This window comes from Primulina tabacum, chromosome 2, assembly GCF_025594145.1.
Source record: "Primulina tabacum isolate GXHZ01 chromosome 2, ASM2559414v2, whole genome shotgun sequence".
Lineage (NCBI taxonomy): Eukaryota > Viridiplantae > Streptophyta > Magnoliopsida > Lamiales > Gesneriaceae > Primulina > Primulina tabacum.
The window spans coordinates 53,876,700-53,896,386 of record NC_134551.1 but is presented as its reverse complement, the minus strand read 5'-3'; the positions used below and the strand labels follow the sequence as shown (position 1 = coordinate 53,896,386).

The window sequence follows — 19,687 nt, the reverse complement described above, 5'->3', positions numbered from 1 at the left end:
CATTACAATTAAACACCTTAAATTAAGTAGCTTTTGTTATATTATTAAAAAATTTTAAAAAAATCCATAAATGTCCTAAATATATTACAAATTTAATTTCACATTCCCCTACTTATTATTAAATTTTCCATCCAAAATAAATTATCATACACCTTGTTTTTAATTTCTCACCCAAGTAAAAATAACTATCACCTCAAACCTATATTCTTATATTAATCGTTAATTTTTACACATACAAAGAGTGTACTTCGGAAAATAGCAGTATATAATTAAAACGAAAAAGAGTAGTAAATAATTAATTATAATTTACATCATTTTTTGACCAGCGGAATCTTATATAGTATACTAGGTAATATAACATGGAAGGTAAATCTTAATTTATAATAACTTGTTTGGGCGAATAATTGACTTAGGTTGGTCGAAGAAAGAAGGGGGAAAAAAAAAACAAGAAAGAAAAAGTACGTAGTATTATATGGGCCAAGGAATCCGGCTCAAAAACCTGACCATCTCTTCCAAATACACAACAGATTGTTTTGGGCTCGTGGAGGCCCAATATTTATGGATCATTATTCGAACTCGAATTATGGTGACGTGATGGGGTGCTAGAATATAGCAGATTCCTTGTGGTTCTACAATTGGATCAAACTAAATGAATAAATACACAGTTTAATTTGAATGACAGATACATGGAAGATAATATATTAAGATCAAGATTAAGATTTAGACCTAACTTAATCTTAAAAGTTAGCTAAAAAACGGAGACTTGTCAAAATCAATATACACAACTCGGTTTAACTCTTATAAGAAATATAAGAGATATTGTAACAGTGGACAATCTAATTATTTGTAAAATTGTAATCAAATGTTGGATGAAATAATGATGTTTTATTAATTGCGACTTGACCGTCTGTATTGCCAATGATATAAATTTTAAAGTTAAAATAATATTTTATATCGATATCCTCAATTACAAATTTAGATATAATTATCAGATAATCTGAAACATTAATTACTCACAGCTAGATAATTGGTTGGCCACGCATTCTCAGCTAGGACTCAGATTGAATTATTTTCCGCAAAGATAACCTAATTATTATAAGTTTACACCAGATTTATTTATTTATTGGTATAATTCACAGGTTTACATGATTTAGTTTTATTCGTTGTGATATATAAAGACAAAAGAGGTTCCGCCATATCTAAATATATTGGCGAACAGTAGAGTACCTTGGCGAAGATCGAATTTTTTGTGAGACAATCTCACGGATCTTTAACATTTTTTATATTTACAATAAAAAGTAATAATTTTTCATAGATGATCCAAATAGAACATATATCTCATTAAAGGCAAAAACTTGTGTGAAACGGTCTTACAGGTCGTATTGTGTGAGACGGATATCTTATTTGGGTCATTCATGAAAAAATATTACTTTTTATGCTAAGAGTATTACTTTTTATTGTGAATTTCGATAGAGTTGACCTGACTCACAGATAAAGATTTGTGAAACCGTCTCACAAGACCATGTCACAAGAGTGTTTATAATCGGTTAATTATGTGATTTATTTTGTCTAAACAAATTGGCCCACACGACCATATTAATGAGCCAAATCTAACTTGGGTCCCCACAAAGCGGGCTGGGCTTACCGATTTTTGTTTTTAAATTTTTACTTTTGGCATTATCTATGAAAATATTACATATTATACATTTTTTAAATGTCGAACATTTCAATTATATACTAAAATCAGTGATTATTATTACATTATTATTAATATAATTCTTAAAATATTCATAATGTTATTAAAATAATAAAAATTCATAATTATAAATATAACTAAAATACTATTAAAAATTAGAAGAATCATTTATTGCCAACATCAGTTATTAATTTTTAAAATATTAATAGTTTTTGTCCCAGCCTGTGGGGATCCCAAAATTTTGGAACACGTGGCATGAATCCGTAGCAGTTGGACCGCCGCTCCCACGTGGATGCGGCCACCCTTGCCGGCCGCGCCACCTCGGGCGGTGGAGGACCACCGCAGTTAGGGATCACATCACCAAACAGCAATTCTTCCACCTATCAATTATTTCATGTCACTGTCTCAATGGCCCCATTCCCCAAAGTTGCCAAAGCCCATATTTCTTTAGATTAAATGCTTTTATCTCACTCGCACTCTGGTTTTTGTTTGTTCTCATTTTATAATTTTTCTTTTTTGATCTGACTATCCTTAATGACACTCGTGCATTGTACACTTTTGTGAATAAACCTTCTACAAGATATAATTGCATTATTCGCAACAAAAACTTTCAAAATCAATGTCAAACAAGTGTGATTTGAATTAGCAATCTTTTCCACCTAAAATGATAGACCTGTCAATAAGGATATAAATGAACCAATTCACTTGCGAGTTATTTGAAACTCGATTCCATAACAGTCCGTTTATTAAGACTCGTTAAGATAAACAAACCAATCCCAGATTTTACAATATTTGGCTCGTTAGCTCATGAACAAGTTCGTTAATAGGTTCATCACTCCGTTCTTAAATAAAAGAAAATAATACTTTTGATATTTGATTTATAGATTTAAAACTTTTATTTACGACAAACATAGAAAAATCTATTCAATTTATATATTATAATAAATTACAAATTTCAATAAGAATATTGTATTTTTCTGTAAATATATAATTTAGTTTTTTATGAATTTAATGATTATTTAAATTATAATTTATCTTTATTAAGCTCGAACAAGCTGAAGAACCGTTAATATATTCGTTAAATAAAAATCGAGCTATACTCGATCATAAACTTGTCAAACTCAACCATTCAAAAATTCGATACCGTTCGACTCGATTACATTCTTATCTATCCAAACATGATCGATAAATCCTCCGAGCTAACTCGTTGTCCCAAATAAAATAAGTAAGTTTGATCGACAATTTTGTCGTCCCACCTAATATGAGAATTATAATTGATTAAACACGCAAGATACATCGTATATCACAAAATGGCGGACCACCCCGTGCTAAAGAGTGGCACATATAATATCTATCGTTTTATTAGGCCATAATAACAATTTTATAATTTTTTTAAAGCTACTCAACAGATCAATATCAGTAAAAAGTTAATATTGGTAAAAAAAAAAATTGAAAAAAGTGGGGCCATACCATGAGAATGTTGGTCAGTCACTTAAATGTAAACCATCAGAACAGAAAGTGACCCCAATTGAGAAGGACATTACTGTTTGGCTCCCAATAAACAGCCCACCATTTTAAAATTTAGGCCCTGTGGCTGCCTTTCTTTTCTAGGATTTTGTGTCCAATTTATTAAATTGCCACCCAATCTTGAATCTCCTCGCATTTCTTTCCTAAAAAAATATATATTTAATCACATTTTGAATCTGTTTTAAGTAGATATTTTAATTTTTTCAAAAAGAAAATGAAGACAGTTTTTAAATTAGGTCACGTCAAAATGTACTTTCACGTTTGGAAAAAATTTATATGAGACGATCTCACGGGGTCGTATTTTGTGAGACGGGTCTCTTATTTGGATCATCGATGAAAACATATTACTTTTTATGCTGAGAGTATTACTTTTTATCGTGAATATCGATAGGGTTGACTCGTCTCACGAATCCTCATCTCACAGATAAAGATTCGCGAGTCCGTCTCACAAAAGACATACTCTTGAAGTTTTTATGATATCCACGTTTTTTATAAAATAAAAAAGATAAAGTGTCTGATTCGTTAAATTCATTTCGAAATCCGCACGATCACTCATAAGATCGTGATATCGCATTACAAATTTAGAACATCAAACAAGAAAAGGGGGAGACTGATTATTGTGCTTAGCTCACTCCACTTGAAAATAATTACACATATATCATATCATGATATCTAATTGTTATATTTGGTTTGATGTGGTGCTTGATTATAATATTATGGGAGAACTTTTGGGGCTACCAAATGCAATTAATATATGTATCGAACCCCTGCCCTATATTAATAATATTGATATCCAATCACACTAGTAAAAAATTACAAGTAGCCTTTAGTTTCTTTCTTTCTTTCAATTAATTAATTAAAAAGACAAAATATCAACTCGTGCATGACATGAATGGAACCTTTAATTTAAAATAAATTAGATTGGATGTAATCTTTTTTTCTAAAGCATACTTTTCAACAGATCATATCAAATAAAAGACTTTGTCGAGGTGAATGGTTATCTTGCAAGAATTCATATTTGATATGAAGAAATAAAAAAATCAAGAATTATTTATTAAAAAAATATATACAATTTTAAATTTTTTGTCCAATCCCCATATTTCTCAAAGGTATGGATATTTCTACGGTTTGGACCAATGATAGAGGAGGCAGATGGTGGAGCACTGAAGTCATAGGCTTAAATATTAAGTAAAATATAAGGTTTCTGTTGCTTGACATCCATATTTTCTTGGGATCCAACTTGAAAATTTTGTCGGTTAATGTTTTACATCATACTTAGGTAGAAGGTACCTTTTCTAAACTGTTTTGTACTTCATTTTATATGCAAATACAAGCAATCATCGACCTAATTTGATTGTACATTTAGCAACTTAATTGTTTTACTTGAAGACATTAACATATATATGAGTGTGTACATATATTCGATCACCTCTCTTTTAAGGATATAAAAATGAAATAATCCGTCAAAAAAATGAAATCAAGCTATAATTTTTTTTAAAAAAATAAATTCATATTACGACTTATTATATAACTAAGGAAAACTTATGCGCCTTCTAATATCCAATTGCTCCCTTATAATTTGTTAGACCGTTTCACAAGAGACATACTCTTATATAATTCAATCATTTGATTTTGAATTTTAATACTACTTCAATCCCAAATATATAGTCATGTTAGTCTTTTCACACGTACAAAAAATACCTGGATTGCAAAAGTAATTAAGTTTATGAACAGAAATCCTACTTTATTTTTATTCAATTCATTTAGAAAATAGTTTCACCTTCTCAAAGACTTAGTTTAACAGATGTATATCAGTAAATAAAAAAAATGATACAAAATATCGAAAATGAAATATATATTTAGAACGATTGAAAAAAGAAAAGAAGCTTAAATGATTGGACAGTGCGGGTATTGCTCTCACTGTAGATCCAATGACTATTATTGATCTAAATTTGTGGTATTCTGTATTCATGCTTGATCTCACATTAAAAAAAAATGACGCAATGGTGGTTATAAGATTTATTGTGAGGGTAATGTACGCGAGGTAGGTTTGAACTAAACCGAACGGAGAGAGTATCTGTAACAGAAAAATATCATAGCCGTGCATAATTAATCAACGGCGATGATTAACAAATCGATTGACTTATTGCACAAAGAGGAAGTCTTAAAAGCAAAACTTATCACGGTTCGTGAAATGAAGGTCCCCTGCAAGTGTTGTGGTCACATATAATAAAGTTAGGCTATGTGAATTATCTGCCTAAAAGTTGGAAGAAAAACGAGCATCGAGAAAAGGGAGAGAAAAAGAATAATTTGGTTAATATCTAAATGACATATATACAAAATAGGGATCATAACCTATATAAAAATAAAGTTTATCCCAACCAATAGAAAAACAAGTTTAAGGGGTCAAGTCGTTAGAGGGTTCAAGATTTTACGAAAATCATTTAACTTAATTGCGGGTTTATTTTATTCATAAAACCATTTAAACTTATATACACACAAATTTTATTATTTTTATTTTTATTTTTATGGAATATATAAATTACCTGCCCTCAAAATGAGGTAACGTCGACAGGGGGTGGTGGGGTAGTTGTGCTTTGTTTTTAACTTTGGATGGGGACTCGAGTGTGTTTTTCTCTTTTTGCTTTTGCTTTGTATCATTTGGGGTTTCCCTTTTCCATTCTCGATTGGGAAAAAACAATAGAGACATATATATATGATTTACTATTCCCAAATTAAATTAACGTTGACGCTTCCTCGTACAAAGATAAACCCTTCTTTCTACCTCACTCGTCCATGCATCTTACCATTTGGACGTGTGTGTGTGATGCTATCCGGGTGAATTGGGTGAGCTGGGTCGGAGCAATCCACCGGATCTCATAAGAGTTGTATTTAGGAAAAATGAGCAAAAAGATATATCTTATGGTGAAGGTATATATCTGTATAATATGGCTGCAACCGTGTCCTGCAAACAAGAAAATGAACTCGTGAATGGACGCCTAGAGGGATATCCGACGTGGCAACTCCGATACTTAAGTCTGCAGGTGAATGATGAAGAATATAGTATGTATATGTGAGTGAATATACGTAAAATGCTCAAAAGTCCAGAATCCTTCAAATAAAATACATATCTGTTATTTATAGAAGGAAATCACATGATTACCTTGTTTTCAGTGCCCATTTGCTACTTAGGGTAAGATGGCTGTCCATACCCTACTTCTGACAACTTGTTCTGACACGCCAACCCCTGTGATTCTGACAGTAATGATTGTCAAGCATAAGGTAGCTCATACTACTGCATTCGAGTGAAGTGCTATTTTCGAGGTAGCCCGGCTAGAATGTCTTCCGGGAGCTTGTATGAAAGCCCGGCGAAAAAATGTCACGGGAATCCACTTGCCCGACTTCTGAAGAATTCATCTTGCAGATAAACCCTGGTTTGGGATATCCATGTAATATCCAGGGTCATCCATGACCCAAGGTTCTATTGGAGTATCAATATATAAAATAAGAAAATATTATATAAATAGAAACCTCCAAAAACTCTTTTATCCAAAATTAAAGTGATGTCAATTTCTCAATACTTTTCCATGCACGTCAAATAAATAGTGGTTGGCGAGAAAGCAATAATTGAGGATATATATTATATAGAGGGCCAAGGAATTCTAAATATCCTAAGATTTATGTATAAAATTTGAAATCTTAATTTAAATGACAGAAATCCTATCTCAGTCGCTTATATTTTTGTGCCCGTCCTAGCTGGAGGCAATCGTCCATAAATAACTAACGAACATTCATTAAATTATTTTCGCAAAAACCGATGTATCATATCTTAATTTCGTGAGACAATTTTTTTTATCCGATTCCGGACTATAAAAATATATTATGTTTTATGTCAAAATATTACTTTTCACACTAAATATGGATCGAATCGAACCGTCTCACAAATTCGTGAAGTGAGACTAAACTCTATTCTTTTATCTCATGTAAAATTACATAACTACAAATTATTAAGAAAAATGATGTTTTTTATCACTTAAATTTACGATTTTAAATATACATTTATGAAAAGTTAATTTCCAAATTAAAATCAAATAATTTTACTCGTTATGACTTTGAGAATACTACCCGACCTATGCTGAAACGGAACTTACAGATAACGATCGATTCATTCGAGTTCACTGCAATTTGACAAATCACTACAAATATGAGGCACATGTGGAGCCAACTTTGGCACGTGACGGGTACTAAGGATAAGAGTAATAAATAAAAATCTAAACGGATCGATGACATATGAATCATAATAAGTATACATATACATACATATATATATATATATATATATATACACACACACACACACACACATGTGTGTATATATGTGTGTGTGTGTGTGTGTGTGTGTGTGTCGAAACGAAGTGGTCCTATATTGGATATAACAGAGACAGAGGTAGTAGATGCATGCGATCACCACTATTTTTGTCGACAAAGAAAATTGAACAACTAGCGATTTGATATATTTTGAAATACAGATCATGAAATTTCTTCAAAAATTATTGTATATAATATTTGATATTAATTTTCGAACGTTGAATCGCGTTTCGACCTGGGAATGTCATAGATCTAATAATCCAAATTGAGTTGCGGATATACGGATGGATCTTGTCAATCGCAATTGGAGAGTTCCAACTTTTGCATTTCATCTTTGTTTTTTGTTATTACGGCATAATTTACAATTTTAGTTGACTAATTTGTATTAATTTTTTAATTTTAATTTCATTTTTATCGAAATACTGGACATGACATCGGATATGTCAGCAATGTTACATCCTCATTTTTCCCAAAAAATACCAATTTTCTTAAATAAAAATTAATGGATTAAGATTATTATATATGAAAATTGTGAACAATTCAAATCTTTACGAAACTTGCCAACGGACCCAATATCGGGGCGAAGTATCAATGGTTTCTCTTTTCTCTAAAACCGCAATTTTTTGTTTTCTTTTCTTATATGTCTGGACTTGACTTGTCCCCACGTACAATTACAAATCATGGATCTTCCCTTGACAGATCCAAGACCATGCAAATAATTTAGTATGTAACTTTCATCATATTAGTAAAAAATAAAAATAAAAAAAACATATTTTCATATACAATTTTACGATATTTTTTTGAAGTGTCTGTTTAAAAATGGCCCCCAACTGTTCCTAGCATCGGCTAATTTGCTACCAGAAAAAAAACCATAAAATGAATCATGGATGTGCTAAATTCTTGTTACACAAAAATGTAAAAAAATTTGTCATAATAAAAATTATTAGGGTAATTTATTCTAAATTTAATTATTATGGAAAATGATATAATTTAAATACTCGTTGTATTTTGTTTTTTCCTCTACGTAAGACATAATTATTTGTATATTGTCGCTTTCAGTCTCGATGTGATTACAGGATGATTATATGGGATAATTCCTTTTCGTCTAACTTTCTAAAATACCCCTCCAATTAAAGACGTATCATGAACGAAATTGCTCTAGTTTATCCATAAATTTTGTAATTATGACAGGAACCTTTCATTTTTCGGGCTTCTACATGATCGGATGTATATGGTTATACCAAAAATTATAGAGATGATTTCTTGTGAGACGGTTTCATGAATCTTTATCTGTGAGACGGGTCAACCTTACCGATATTCACAATAAAAAATAATATTCTTAGCATAAAAAGTAATAAATTTTCATGGATAACCCAAATAAGATATTCGTCTCATAATACGACCCGTGAGAACGTCTCACACAAGTGTTTGTCAAAATTATAATCGAAACTAATTTGACTCGTGAGATGTGATAAATGTGATGATAAATATTTGATAATAAATTAAAAGTAAGAAAAACATAACAATTTTAAATTCTAATTGTCGTACAATTTAATCGGAACGTGAGATATGATGCACATATTTTGAATCTTTTCGTTTGCACCAAAAAAAATAAATAAAAATTGTTTTAAGTTATATAACAATCAAGTGTCGTGTCGTGGGATTTTTCAAGGAAATACTTTTGGGTCTTTGTTCCTTTCCCTTTTATTTTTTTTTAAATATATGTTGGTATTTTTGCGTGCTTAAAATAACAATTTATTCTCGATGATTTATAGCTTAATTAATATCAAGATTTCAAGTTTGAGATAAAATCGGAAGTTTGATACCAAATTGTAGCAAACCTCTCCAACAACTCAAAAAAATTAAATCATCGATGATGTGTAGTTATATGTTTCAATCCATAAAACCTCATGTAAATCTATTTCAGTTGATCCAACCCCCAACCTTTTCCTTGTCCGATTATGAGAGTATTTGCAACATATTATGATTTTATAGAAGCTATTAAATTTATAGATTATGAAGAAGTATGAAAAAATCAAATTGATTAGTGTTTGAAAACATAAATGAAAAGATAAAATGAGAAGTTGGTAGTGTTTGATAAATAATTGATTATAATACTAACGTCTCACGAATTTTTATCTGTGAGATGAGTCAATCCCTACCGATATTCACAATAAAAAATAATAATCTTAGCATAAAAAGTAATATTTTTTCACGGATGACTCAAATAAGAGATCCGTCTCACAAAATACGACCTGTGAGACCGTCTCACACAAGTTTTTGCAACTTTTGTAGAATCATAATCACCATCCAATCAGTTTTTGAATTTCAATTAAATTGAGTAAAAACTACAACAGAATCTAAGTCTAAGATCACACAAAACTGATTTTTTTAAGCCGAAAATCAATGATCACTTTTTGTTGTTGCAAACACTTCCAACATATCTTGCAGATTCCAAATGAATGTGTAATTTCATTTATTTCCAAAACATTTTTTTTGGAATTAACTTTTTTACAGCACATATGTTATTGTTTTATTAATACATTTTTTTGATTCTACTTTACTAAGTTTATTCTATGATAAATAATTTTAATCGTCTCTCCAACATGACAGAGAAAGTCTACCGCACTCTCCACACCGAGTTGAGGACAAAGATATCAGACCTGAATGATTAATCTGGTATTGAAAATGACCATGCTGCCCTTCTTGGTATTATAGAAGTGAAAAGAAACTTTGAAAGGGAGATAACGTGCCACTTAAAATATTTGAAAATTGTCCACGTACATTTATTAAATAAAAAAAGGATTACATTATTAATTTCAACAATTAATTTTATTAAGTTTTAATTATAATGTCTCTCCAATTATACTAGATAAACACCAAGTACACTAGTTTTAAATAAAACAAAAATGTAATATTTTTTTTAAAAAATTAAAATTTCGCTGAATACGTTACAAAATGGCCAATTCGCATATTTTAAATTTGTTTATTTTATTCATATTCGAAAGTATATGTTTAAATTAAATACAATCCTACACGCCTGATTAATTCTATACACAAACGTACAATTAAACCGTGTTTTCTAATAATATCTTAATGTGGCAACGGGTCAACTAAACCGGCATATTGTGAATTATTGTAGTAAAGAATTTCCCATATATGTTAAAACAATGACTTAAAAAGAGAATTATCAAAGTCAATCCTCATCAAAATTAGTGATCTTAATTTAGTCTCTACTACCTTAAAATTATAGCATTCTTGATCCATATATTTAAAATTTTATAATTTATAATATAATAAATAATATTTTTAAAAAAATTTGCAATATTAGGTATTAAGCAAATGTTAATTTTTTTGATGTCAGATTGATCAAGAGATAAGACTCTTGGGCATAATGAAGTTTAATATTTTATATAATTAATCAGGATATTATAATAATTCAACTATATATTTTTTAAAGTTGTAAAATTATTTTGGTTTTGACTAATATATACTAAAATAGAGTTATCATTTGAAACCAAAAAATAATATTAAAGAACAATTTAACCTTTAATCAATCAAATAAAAATAAGAAAAATATTATTCACACACCTTTTAAATAATAATTTCCAACAATAAAATATATAATTAGTTGAAATATCCTAACTTCCATCAATCAATATTATGAGTGCATGACACATAAATGCAAATATATATATATATATATATATATATATATATATAAAACAAGAAGACAACTTTATATATTTGCTAAATGTTTATGTATAATATAAAAAATTAGTTGTTTTCTTTATTATTGTTCTTCTCTTTCAAGAAGGCGATATATTGCAGAGAAAACAGCACAGCACTCCTTCTAGCTGCGGCCTGGAAGGAGATTAGAAAAGGAGAGAAAGACAAAGATAGATAGAGAAAGAGAGAAACGACACTTCAGAAACAGCAGACAGTACTCTCAGAGAAAAAGAAGAATTCTTTTCCAAAAAAATATCAAATTCCACAGAGAAGAAAACGATGTGTGATATTCTCTAATTCGATAAAAAGAATCTGCATATATTTTAAGAGGTATGTGTGAATTCGAAATTGTAAACGACAGAAGAATTTAAAGAGTGATTAAGTTTTGATGCTTTCACTTTTACTCCTCACTTGCCTTTTTATTCTTTTCTTTGATTGATTTCTTTTCATTTTTTTGTTTCTTGGATTTTCTTGATGGATCCACTGATAGAACCAGGAGCTGGTGCTGTGTTTTGCAGAAAGAAGTGACGATGAACAAGATGACTGTGATATGGGAATAGCTACGCCTCCAATACCAGCTTGTACTGATAAATTTCGAATAAGAAGTTTCAATTTTCGGACAAGCAAAGTTTGATGAATTCTATGTCCCAGAATTATCATCAAGCTGGTATTTTCAGTTTCTCGAATGGATCATTCGAGAGATCCCAACAAGAACAGCAGCAGCACATGGCGCAGCAGATCCGAAAGGACAAACTGAGGATTCAAGGATACGAACCACCGCTGCCTTTAGTCGGCATGGAAGAAGAAGAATCCGGAGTTCTTCCGGTTTACGAAACCGCGGGTATGTTGCAAGAAATGTTCAATTTCCCCTCGGGTGGTGTCGGAACGGGTACTGAATTACTGGAGAATCAGATTTCTCAGGGCTATCGAATTCCCAGAACGATTCCTCCCGACGTACCTGCCTCCGCCGCCGATTGGTTCCTACACCGGCAAGAGATCGTCGGTGGTGGTGGGCTCGGAGATTCCAAGAGTCAGCATCATCAGATTTCAAACATTAATGCTGATTCAGCGGCAGTCATGCAGCTTTTCTTGATGAATCCACAGCAGCAAAGGTCACCGTCACCATCTCCGTCGCAAAATCCTCTCCCTAATTCTTCGACTCTTCACATGCTGCTTCCAAATCAATCTTCCTCCAACTCTCCTTCAAATCTCCAAGCTTTTCATACGGCACCAGGCGGGGGTTTCGGCCAATTAGCATGGGTTCAAAACAGTGGAAACGAAACCAACCCTAATGAGATTCCTGGAGTTGTGGAAGGACAAGGGCTTTCTTTATCACTATCTTCTTCATTACAGCAATTCGAAGCTGCAAAGGCCGAAGAAATGAGGATGGAAGACAGAGGAGATGATTTTCTTCGGGCAGGGTGGAGGATCGACTTCTGCAACATATCGGTTCAAGAACATGGTTTCAGGCGGCAGCGAAGGCAGCGGGCCTTTGCATTTTCCAGGCGGGGTTAATCAGAACCACCAGTTGCACGGAGGGTTCGGGTCTAATTTTGGTGCGGTCAATATTCTACGAAATTCAATGTACTCCAAGGCAGCTCAAGAGTTGTTGGAAGAGTTCTGCAGCGTCGGTAGGGGTCAGTTCAAGAAAAACAAATTCAGTACAAACCCTAGTTCGAATCCGAGTGGAGGAGGCGGAGCTGCAGCCTCTCCTTCAAAAGATCTCCCGCCATTATCAGCCGCTGACCGGGTCGAGCATCAGAAAAGAAAGGTCAAACTATTGTCCATGCTTGACGAGGCACGTAATATCTACACTCTCTTCTTTATTTACTACACCAGGCTACAAAAAGTCCGGCAACTTTTAAGCTATTATTTAATTGCCGGCGAATGGAAGAGGTTTCATTAACTACTATACAAAAAGAAATCAAATTAAATACTTTTAAGTTCCTAATAATTTTTTTATATTTGTGGGGTATAATTAAACTACGCGGGATTTTCATTTGGTAAAAGAATGGAGACTAAGCAACCACCGGCAGAATGAAATCCAATGCCCCGCAAGAAAATATTTGATTATCCAAGATTGCTAATTCCGTTGTATTTTTCTTCCATTTTATTTTCTCCAATGACAGTTTTTGAATATTTAAACAATATAATTCGATCTTTATAATAGGTAGCATATGGTTCGTATTGAAAAAATATAGCATTTTCAAATGAGACAGGATATTCTTTCCTTCACATCAACGATCATTTCACTGTACTAGGCTCTGATGCACACAGTTATTATTATATGTGGAGTCCTGGCCCTTTCTCAGTATATAACTCTGAAATAAAATCAGAATCCTCAATTAATTAAGAAACAAGACATCAAATTTCGTCATATTTGAAATGTAGGCCAATCTTGTATATCTCACAATCATTATAATATTAAGCAATTAAAATCTGTCAAAAAATAATATGTTTCTCTCTGTAAATGTACAGCCCAAGTAATTTTATTTTTTCCAGGTGGATAGACGATATAACCACTACTGCGAGCAAATGCAAATGGTTGTGAACTCATTCGACATGGTGATGGGTTTCGGGGCGGCGGTGCCGTACACATGCCTCGCACAGAAGGCCATGTCTCGGCATTTCCGGTGCCTGAAAGACGCTATTTCAGCCCAAATAAAGCAGAACTGTGAACTTTTAGGCGAGAAAGATGCGGGCACATCGGGCATAACGAAAGGCGAGACACCCAGGCTGAGAATTCTTGAGCAAAGCCTGAGGCAACAAAGAGCGTTTCATCATATGGGAATAATGGAACAAGAAGCATGGAGACCTCAAAGAGGCTTGCCTGAAAGATCTGTGAACATTCTGAGAGCATGGCTTTTCGAACATTTTCTGCATCCGTACGTATTTTACTTCACCTTTTCCTCCCGAGTTTTTTCAAGAATTTCTTCTGGTTTTATGCAGTAAAAAACTGAATGAACACCTTTACTTAATCATTATCGTGGCATTCTATGACAAGACAAGTGAGTCAAGTCTTGATGCATGCAACTGTTCAGCGTTTTCTTTTTGTTTAGTTTTGTTTTCTTTATTTCTTTCTTTTTTTTTTCTTTTTGGGTCTTTTTTTTATCTTTTGGATATTGTCTTTTAAAGGTACTCAAATTACCGTGCCTGATGTTGTTTATAAAAATAAAATGGGTGAAAAGAGATTACTCCTCCGTTCGTTCATCTGCATTTTGTGAAATTTCTCTCGGCATTACTCCTATACGTATAATTTTTCCGTTAAAAAGTTGTGTAATATTATACTACAAACGAGACCGCCGAATTATTAGATACCATGTCATATATTTGTGAAATAGAATTCATTCTATAAAATAAAAAGTTAGTTTAAAATTCCATTTTAAGTATTCAACACGCCTAAACACCCACTAGCTAGGAAAGTTACTTTTAACAAACTCATAATATATAGTACATATATTTGTATTTTTTAGAAATTTGGCGGATACCATCTTTAGAGTTTAATGCATTAAATATGCTTTGTGTTCAATATTTATGTATAATTTCGTTGAGTTTCTTCCTTCACAAAATATATATATTGAGTAAAATTTCTTGGTGGGGTTCTATCTTCTCTGTCCATAGATGGAAGAAAGAAGAGCGTGCAGTTGCCCATTTCAATTCTGAACCTTCTGCAGCTGTTACGTACTGCTCTGATAGATTGTCACGTTCATGCTGCAAAAAGATACATAAAAATTAAATTATTATATATTTATATATATATATATATATATACAGAATACGGGAGTCTTTTTCTTGGCGCATAAATCCAATACATGGTTAAAGTTTGGTCGTCACTCCAATTCGTTTAGGCAATTTAGGGTTCGAATCTAAGGAGTGGTGTCATTTTCTTTTCTGACGTGTGTCGTCGTCTCAGGTACCCTACTGATGCAGATAAGCATCTTCTGGCTCGACAGACTGGCCTATCTAGAAACCAGGTATTCTAATTGGTTCATGATTTTAGGAATACTAAAATTTGATACCATGGGTTTACAAGAGAAGTTATATAATTAATTTTTTTCTTGTGATGCATGTATTGTTTGCTCCAGTTTTACTCAATCATTGATATTTAAAATTAGTGCTTATTGATCGTTAAATGGTGTTTCGGGGTGTATAAGTACGTGGTACGGACCACAGTAAACATAAAATAAAACCCATATCATATCCCAATTGCGGTACTGAGAAACTTTTTGTATGGGCGTATGCAAGGATTGGTGTAATTATTGTGTGGTTTTTCCTCGTTTCTGTTAAAGAAAAGGCTAGGCGAATCCATATCCATATTAAAGACAAAAATTCTGTACAGGAGTGTAAGAGGTGAAAGTTTGCAGTGTTTTCTATCTTTTAAATATCCAATCTCTTTATTACGTAGCCATGCATTGCATGATCAGGCAGTACCACACAATTCAGTGACCTTTCAACCTGAATCGCTGACTGAAAACTGCATGCACGTACAGCCCCTATTTGGATTATTTCAAATAATCTTCAAATGAATTCGTAAATTTAAAATAATAGAGGGCCAAAAAGGATCGAGTATCAGAGTATGTATATATTGGAGTCCTACGATATATCGAGGAACAGTATAATTAGTAGCGATTTAATGTTTTTATTTTACTGCTTTTACATGTATTTTTGGACTCGAGACTATTTATTTATTGTGTTTATTTACGTTACGTTAAAATAAGTCAGTCGAGCAGGAAACTCAACTATACAACCGTACTATAACCCAACATCTTTTTTGTCTTTTCCAATGAGATTAATTAATTTTAGGATGTTGCATCTTAAAATTCCTCAAGTCATTAATTTATCATTAAATCCACCATGCACCCAATTGGAATATTAGGTTTATATATTTGTGTTTTATTTTTACGTTTTATTATGGTTTTGTGTATAATGTCTGCAGGTTGCAAACTGGTTTATTAATGCTAGGGTGCGGTTATGGAAACCCATGGTGGAGGAGATGTATCAACAAGAATCCAAAGATGATGATGCAGAAGAGAGTCAGCGGGACCAAAGCAGCAGCAGCAGCGGTGCCCACATCAATAATGCACAAACTCCGAAGCCTCACACGGCCACCACCACTCCCGCCGTCGTGCTTACTCCTCCTGGCAGAAGATCTGAAATCAATGCCACCGAAAACGACCCGTCATTCATGACAATTAATAGGCAATGTTTTCCAGAAAGCCAAGCCATGATTAGTGTAAACATGCCATTGACCGCCTCTAACTCCACGGCGCTACCTCTTCCGGCCATGCACACGTCGGACGCCCCAAGCCGGAGCCATGCAGACACTGAGTCAACCCTTAGAGGGCTTGGAGCTAATGCGGGCGACGTGTCACTGACGTTGGGGCTGCGTCATGCCGGTAACTTATCCGAGAATATCAATCCTTTTTTGGGTTAACATTTTATTCTGCGGTTACTTCTTTTTGAATAATTATTCTGTTTCCTTTTTTCTAGACAGATAAAATACATGCATGATGAGATATTGTATAGTTCAAATTATTCCACAATTTATTTAGCATGTGTATTTTTACTTTTTGATGTGCATCTTAGCGATCAATTATAAGTTTCATTAAATTATACTATTGTTTGAGGATGTGATAAAATTTGGTAACGTCGAAGATGAAACTTAGAGAATTTTGTCATCATGCATGTATACATGAAGTTTTCTATTGACTATTCTTGGTTAATTTCTCCAAAGAACAGTGAAATTTATTTGTAGCACTAATTTATTAAGTATATATTAAGGATTATTAAGGAGAGGTGACACAATCGATCGGTACACTATTATCATAAATTACAAATAGAAATGACAATTATTTTGGGAAGCAAATGGAAGAGATTTTAGTCTTTTTATTTAAACAAAGTTTGATGGTAAATATTTATGTATAAAGAGCTTCAATATAATTTATTGAAATTGAATTAAATGCCAATATATATTTTCGTTTAATGAAAAACGTACGTAGAAAAATATATGTACTGGTTTGAACACTTTAAGTTGATCTATTTAATCAATTAATTATCAATTTCAATTAACTTTGATCAATTCTTTATTGGTGAAAATTAGCGTGCAAGAATCACAAGTATTTTGCGAAATCTAGACTTAATTTTAGACTAAATTTTAAAAAATTGATATATTTGCGTGGAACAAGTATGCTCAATATATGAGTTTTGATATCAGGGCCGTGCTTATTAAGAGACAAATGAGTCCAATGACTCAAGCCCATCTTTTTTTTGGGGCCCAAATTTTTTTAAAAAAATTATTATATAAATACTATTTACTAGATAGCCCAAAATCAAGTATTTATTAAATGGAACTTGCTTAGCATGTTATCGATTTATTCCTCAATCTCCCCCAATATTCATCTGCAGACAAGCCCTAATCGACTCCAGTCGTTGCGTCATCTCTAGGTTTGATTGAAAGACTCGTGAGGAGCTGTAAGTCTATTTTCTCGTATTTGCTTTGTTCGGGCTTCTAATTTTTTATTGTAGCTTTTTACTTTCTTCGGGGCTTTATGTGGTATCTATAATCTACGCTTTTGACTGAAATTTTGGTGGATGTAATGTTTATCCGGCTTTCAATGTGTAGTGTATTTTCTGTTTTAATTCAAAGTATTTTTTCTCGAAATTTTGGTCACGAGTCTTTCTCAGACTCTGTGGTCTCTATTTGCTCATGTTTTTTGTTTCGCCCCACGTATGACAAGTTCTCTTTCTTCGTACGAGCTATTTGTCTGCCTCTGTATTAAAGCTCATCAAAACTTTTCTCCGATCAACCATGTCACGAGAAAGATTGAATGGATTGGCTATGTTATCGATTGAGAAAGAAATTACTGAACAACTTGATTAGTATTTTTAGCTCTAAAACTGTTAGGCGGGTTGTTTTTTAGTGATCATTTTGGACATGTTTGATATTTTTATTTATTTAGTTTTTTATATTGTCTTTGACGTATTGATTTAATTTGAAAAATTGCTATGGAACTAAAAAAAATATGAACACGCATTATGATTCGGAGGCCTGTTTTTAAAAGTTAGACTCGGGCCCAAATATTGTTAGGATCGGCCCTGTTTGATATGATGAATATTCGCCATGGAAGTTATGTGAGCACCAGCTGCGGAAGCGTCCACTTATTGGATATACAAAGCGTTGTCTCATAGTTGCTCACGTAGGGGCACATGGTGGGTACTCACTATATATATGTGTGTGTGTAAAGGGGAAAATAATTTTTTTGGTCCAAGAAGTTGTCTAATTTTTTGTTTTGGTACACTAAATTTTCAAATTTTGGTTTTGATACACTTTTAATTTTCGACTACTTTGGTCTAAATATTGACGTGTTAACTAAAAATACTAATGTGACATTAAAAAATGCTGACGTGTTATCGGAAATTGATGATGTGTCGATACCAAGTCAGCATTTGGACCAAATAGACAAAATTTGAAAGTTAATGTTCAAATCAAAATTTGAAAATTTAGTGGAAAAAAAAAATTGAAAATGTTAATGGATTAAAAAAAGAGTTTTCCCTATATATATACACACACCATTTCGCCTCCTCGAGGAGCTTGATGGTGTCCTCAAATTTAAAATGTGGCCGCACCAAAGGAGTGTTTGAGAGAATCTTGCTTATTTAAGTGATTATTTTTTATGTTATTTTGAAATTGGCCAGATACCATTATTTATACACAAAAACTTTTGAAAGACGGTTTCACGAGTCAATTTTGTGAGACATGTATCCTATTTGGGTCACGCATGAAAGAATATTATTTTTTATACCAAAAATATTACATATTATTTTAAATATGAATATGTTTGACCGTGTCACGGATAAAGATCTTTGAGACCGTGTCACAAGAGACCTACTATTATTTAAGATACTTTCCCCTATTACACAAAACCCACTTTTTAATTTTATTTCTGCCAGAGTATAAATGCCTCCATTATCAAAATTAACGTGCTAGAAAAAGGACCACATTACAACAATGATGCAGAATGATACGATTTTCAATTTCCAGAAAATCAAAGGCCCACCTCACTATTTATGAATCACTCGAACATAAAACTAAAAAGTTCCAAAAATGTTTAGTAATTTTTGAAAGAACGAAGTAAGTACATTGATTTGAGTACAAGCATTTCATGCTAAATTAAATGAAAGTCAGATCGCGTAAAAGAATTAAGTCTGAACAAGTATGAACTCGGACACTGTACAAGTTTGTTTGCTCCTGATAGATTAGTGGCTACCCTTTTGCTATATCGACATACTTCCTATTTAATGATCCGATTTTTCTCGTAATTGATTCCCTGTTTGGCTAACTCAACTTATTCTGTAGATTGGTATTTT

The 19,687-nt window shown here is 32.5% G+C and overlaps 1 protein-coding gene across 1 annotated transcript; it reads left to right on the top strand.

Annotated features, from left to right (window-relative positions):
• The first annotated feature begins 11,658 nt into the window (after positions 1-11,658).
• Positions 11,659-16,874, top strand: LOC142537028 (BEL1-like homeodomain protein 2). Its single transcript, XM_075642551.1, is given in 6 exon segments — positions 11,659-11,925; positions 11,928-12,721; positions 12,723-13,118; positions 13,823-14,205; positions 15,234-15,294; positions 16,257-16,874. Coding segments are annotated over 6 exon segments (2,187 nt in total). The 5' UTR covers positions 11,659-11,870; the 3' UTR covers positions 16,755-16,874.
• Positions 16,875-19,687: the final 2,813 nt, after the last annotated feature.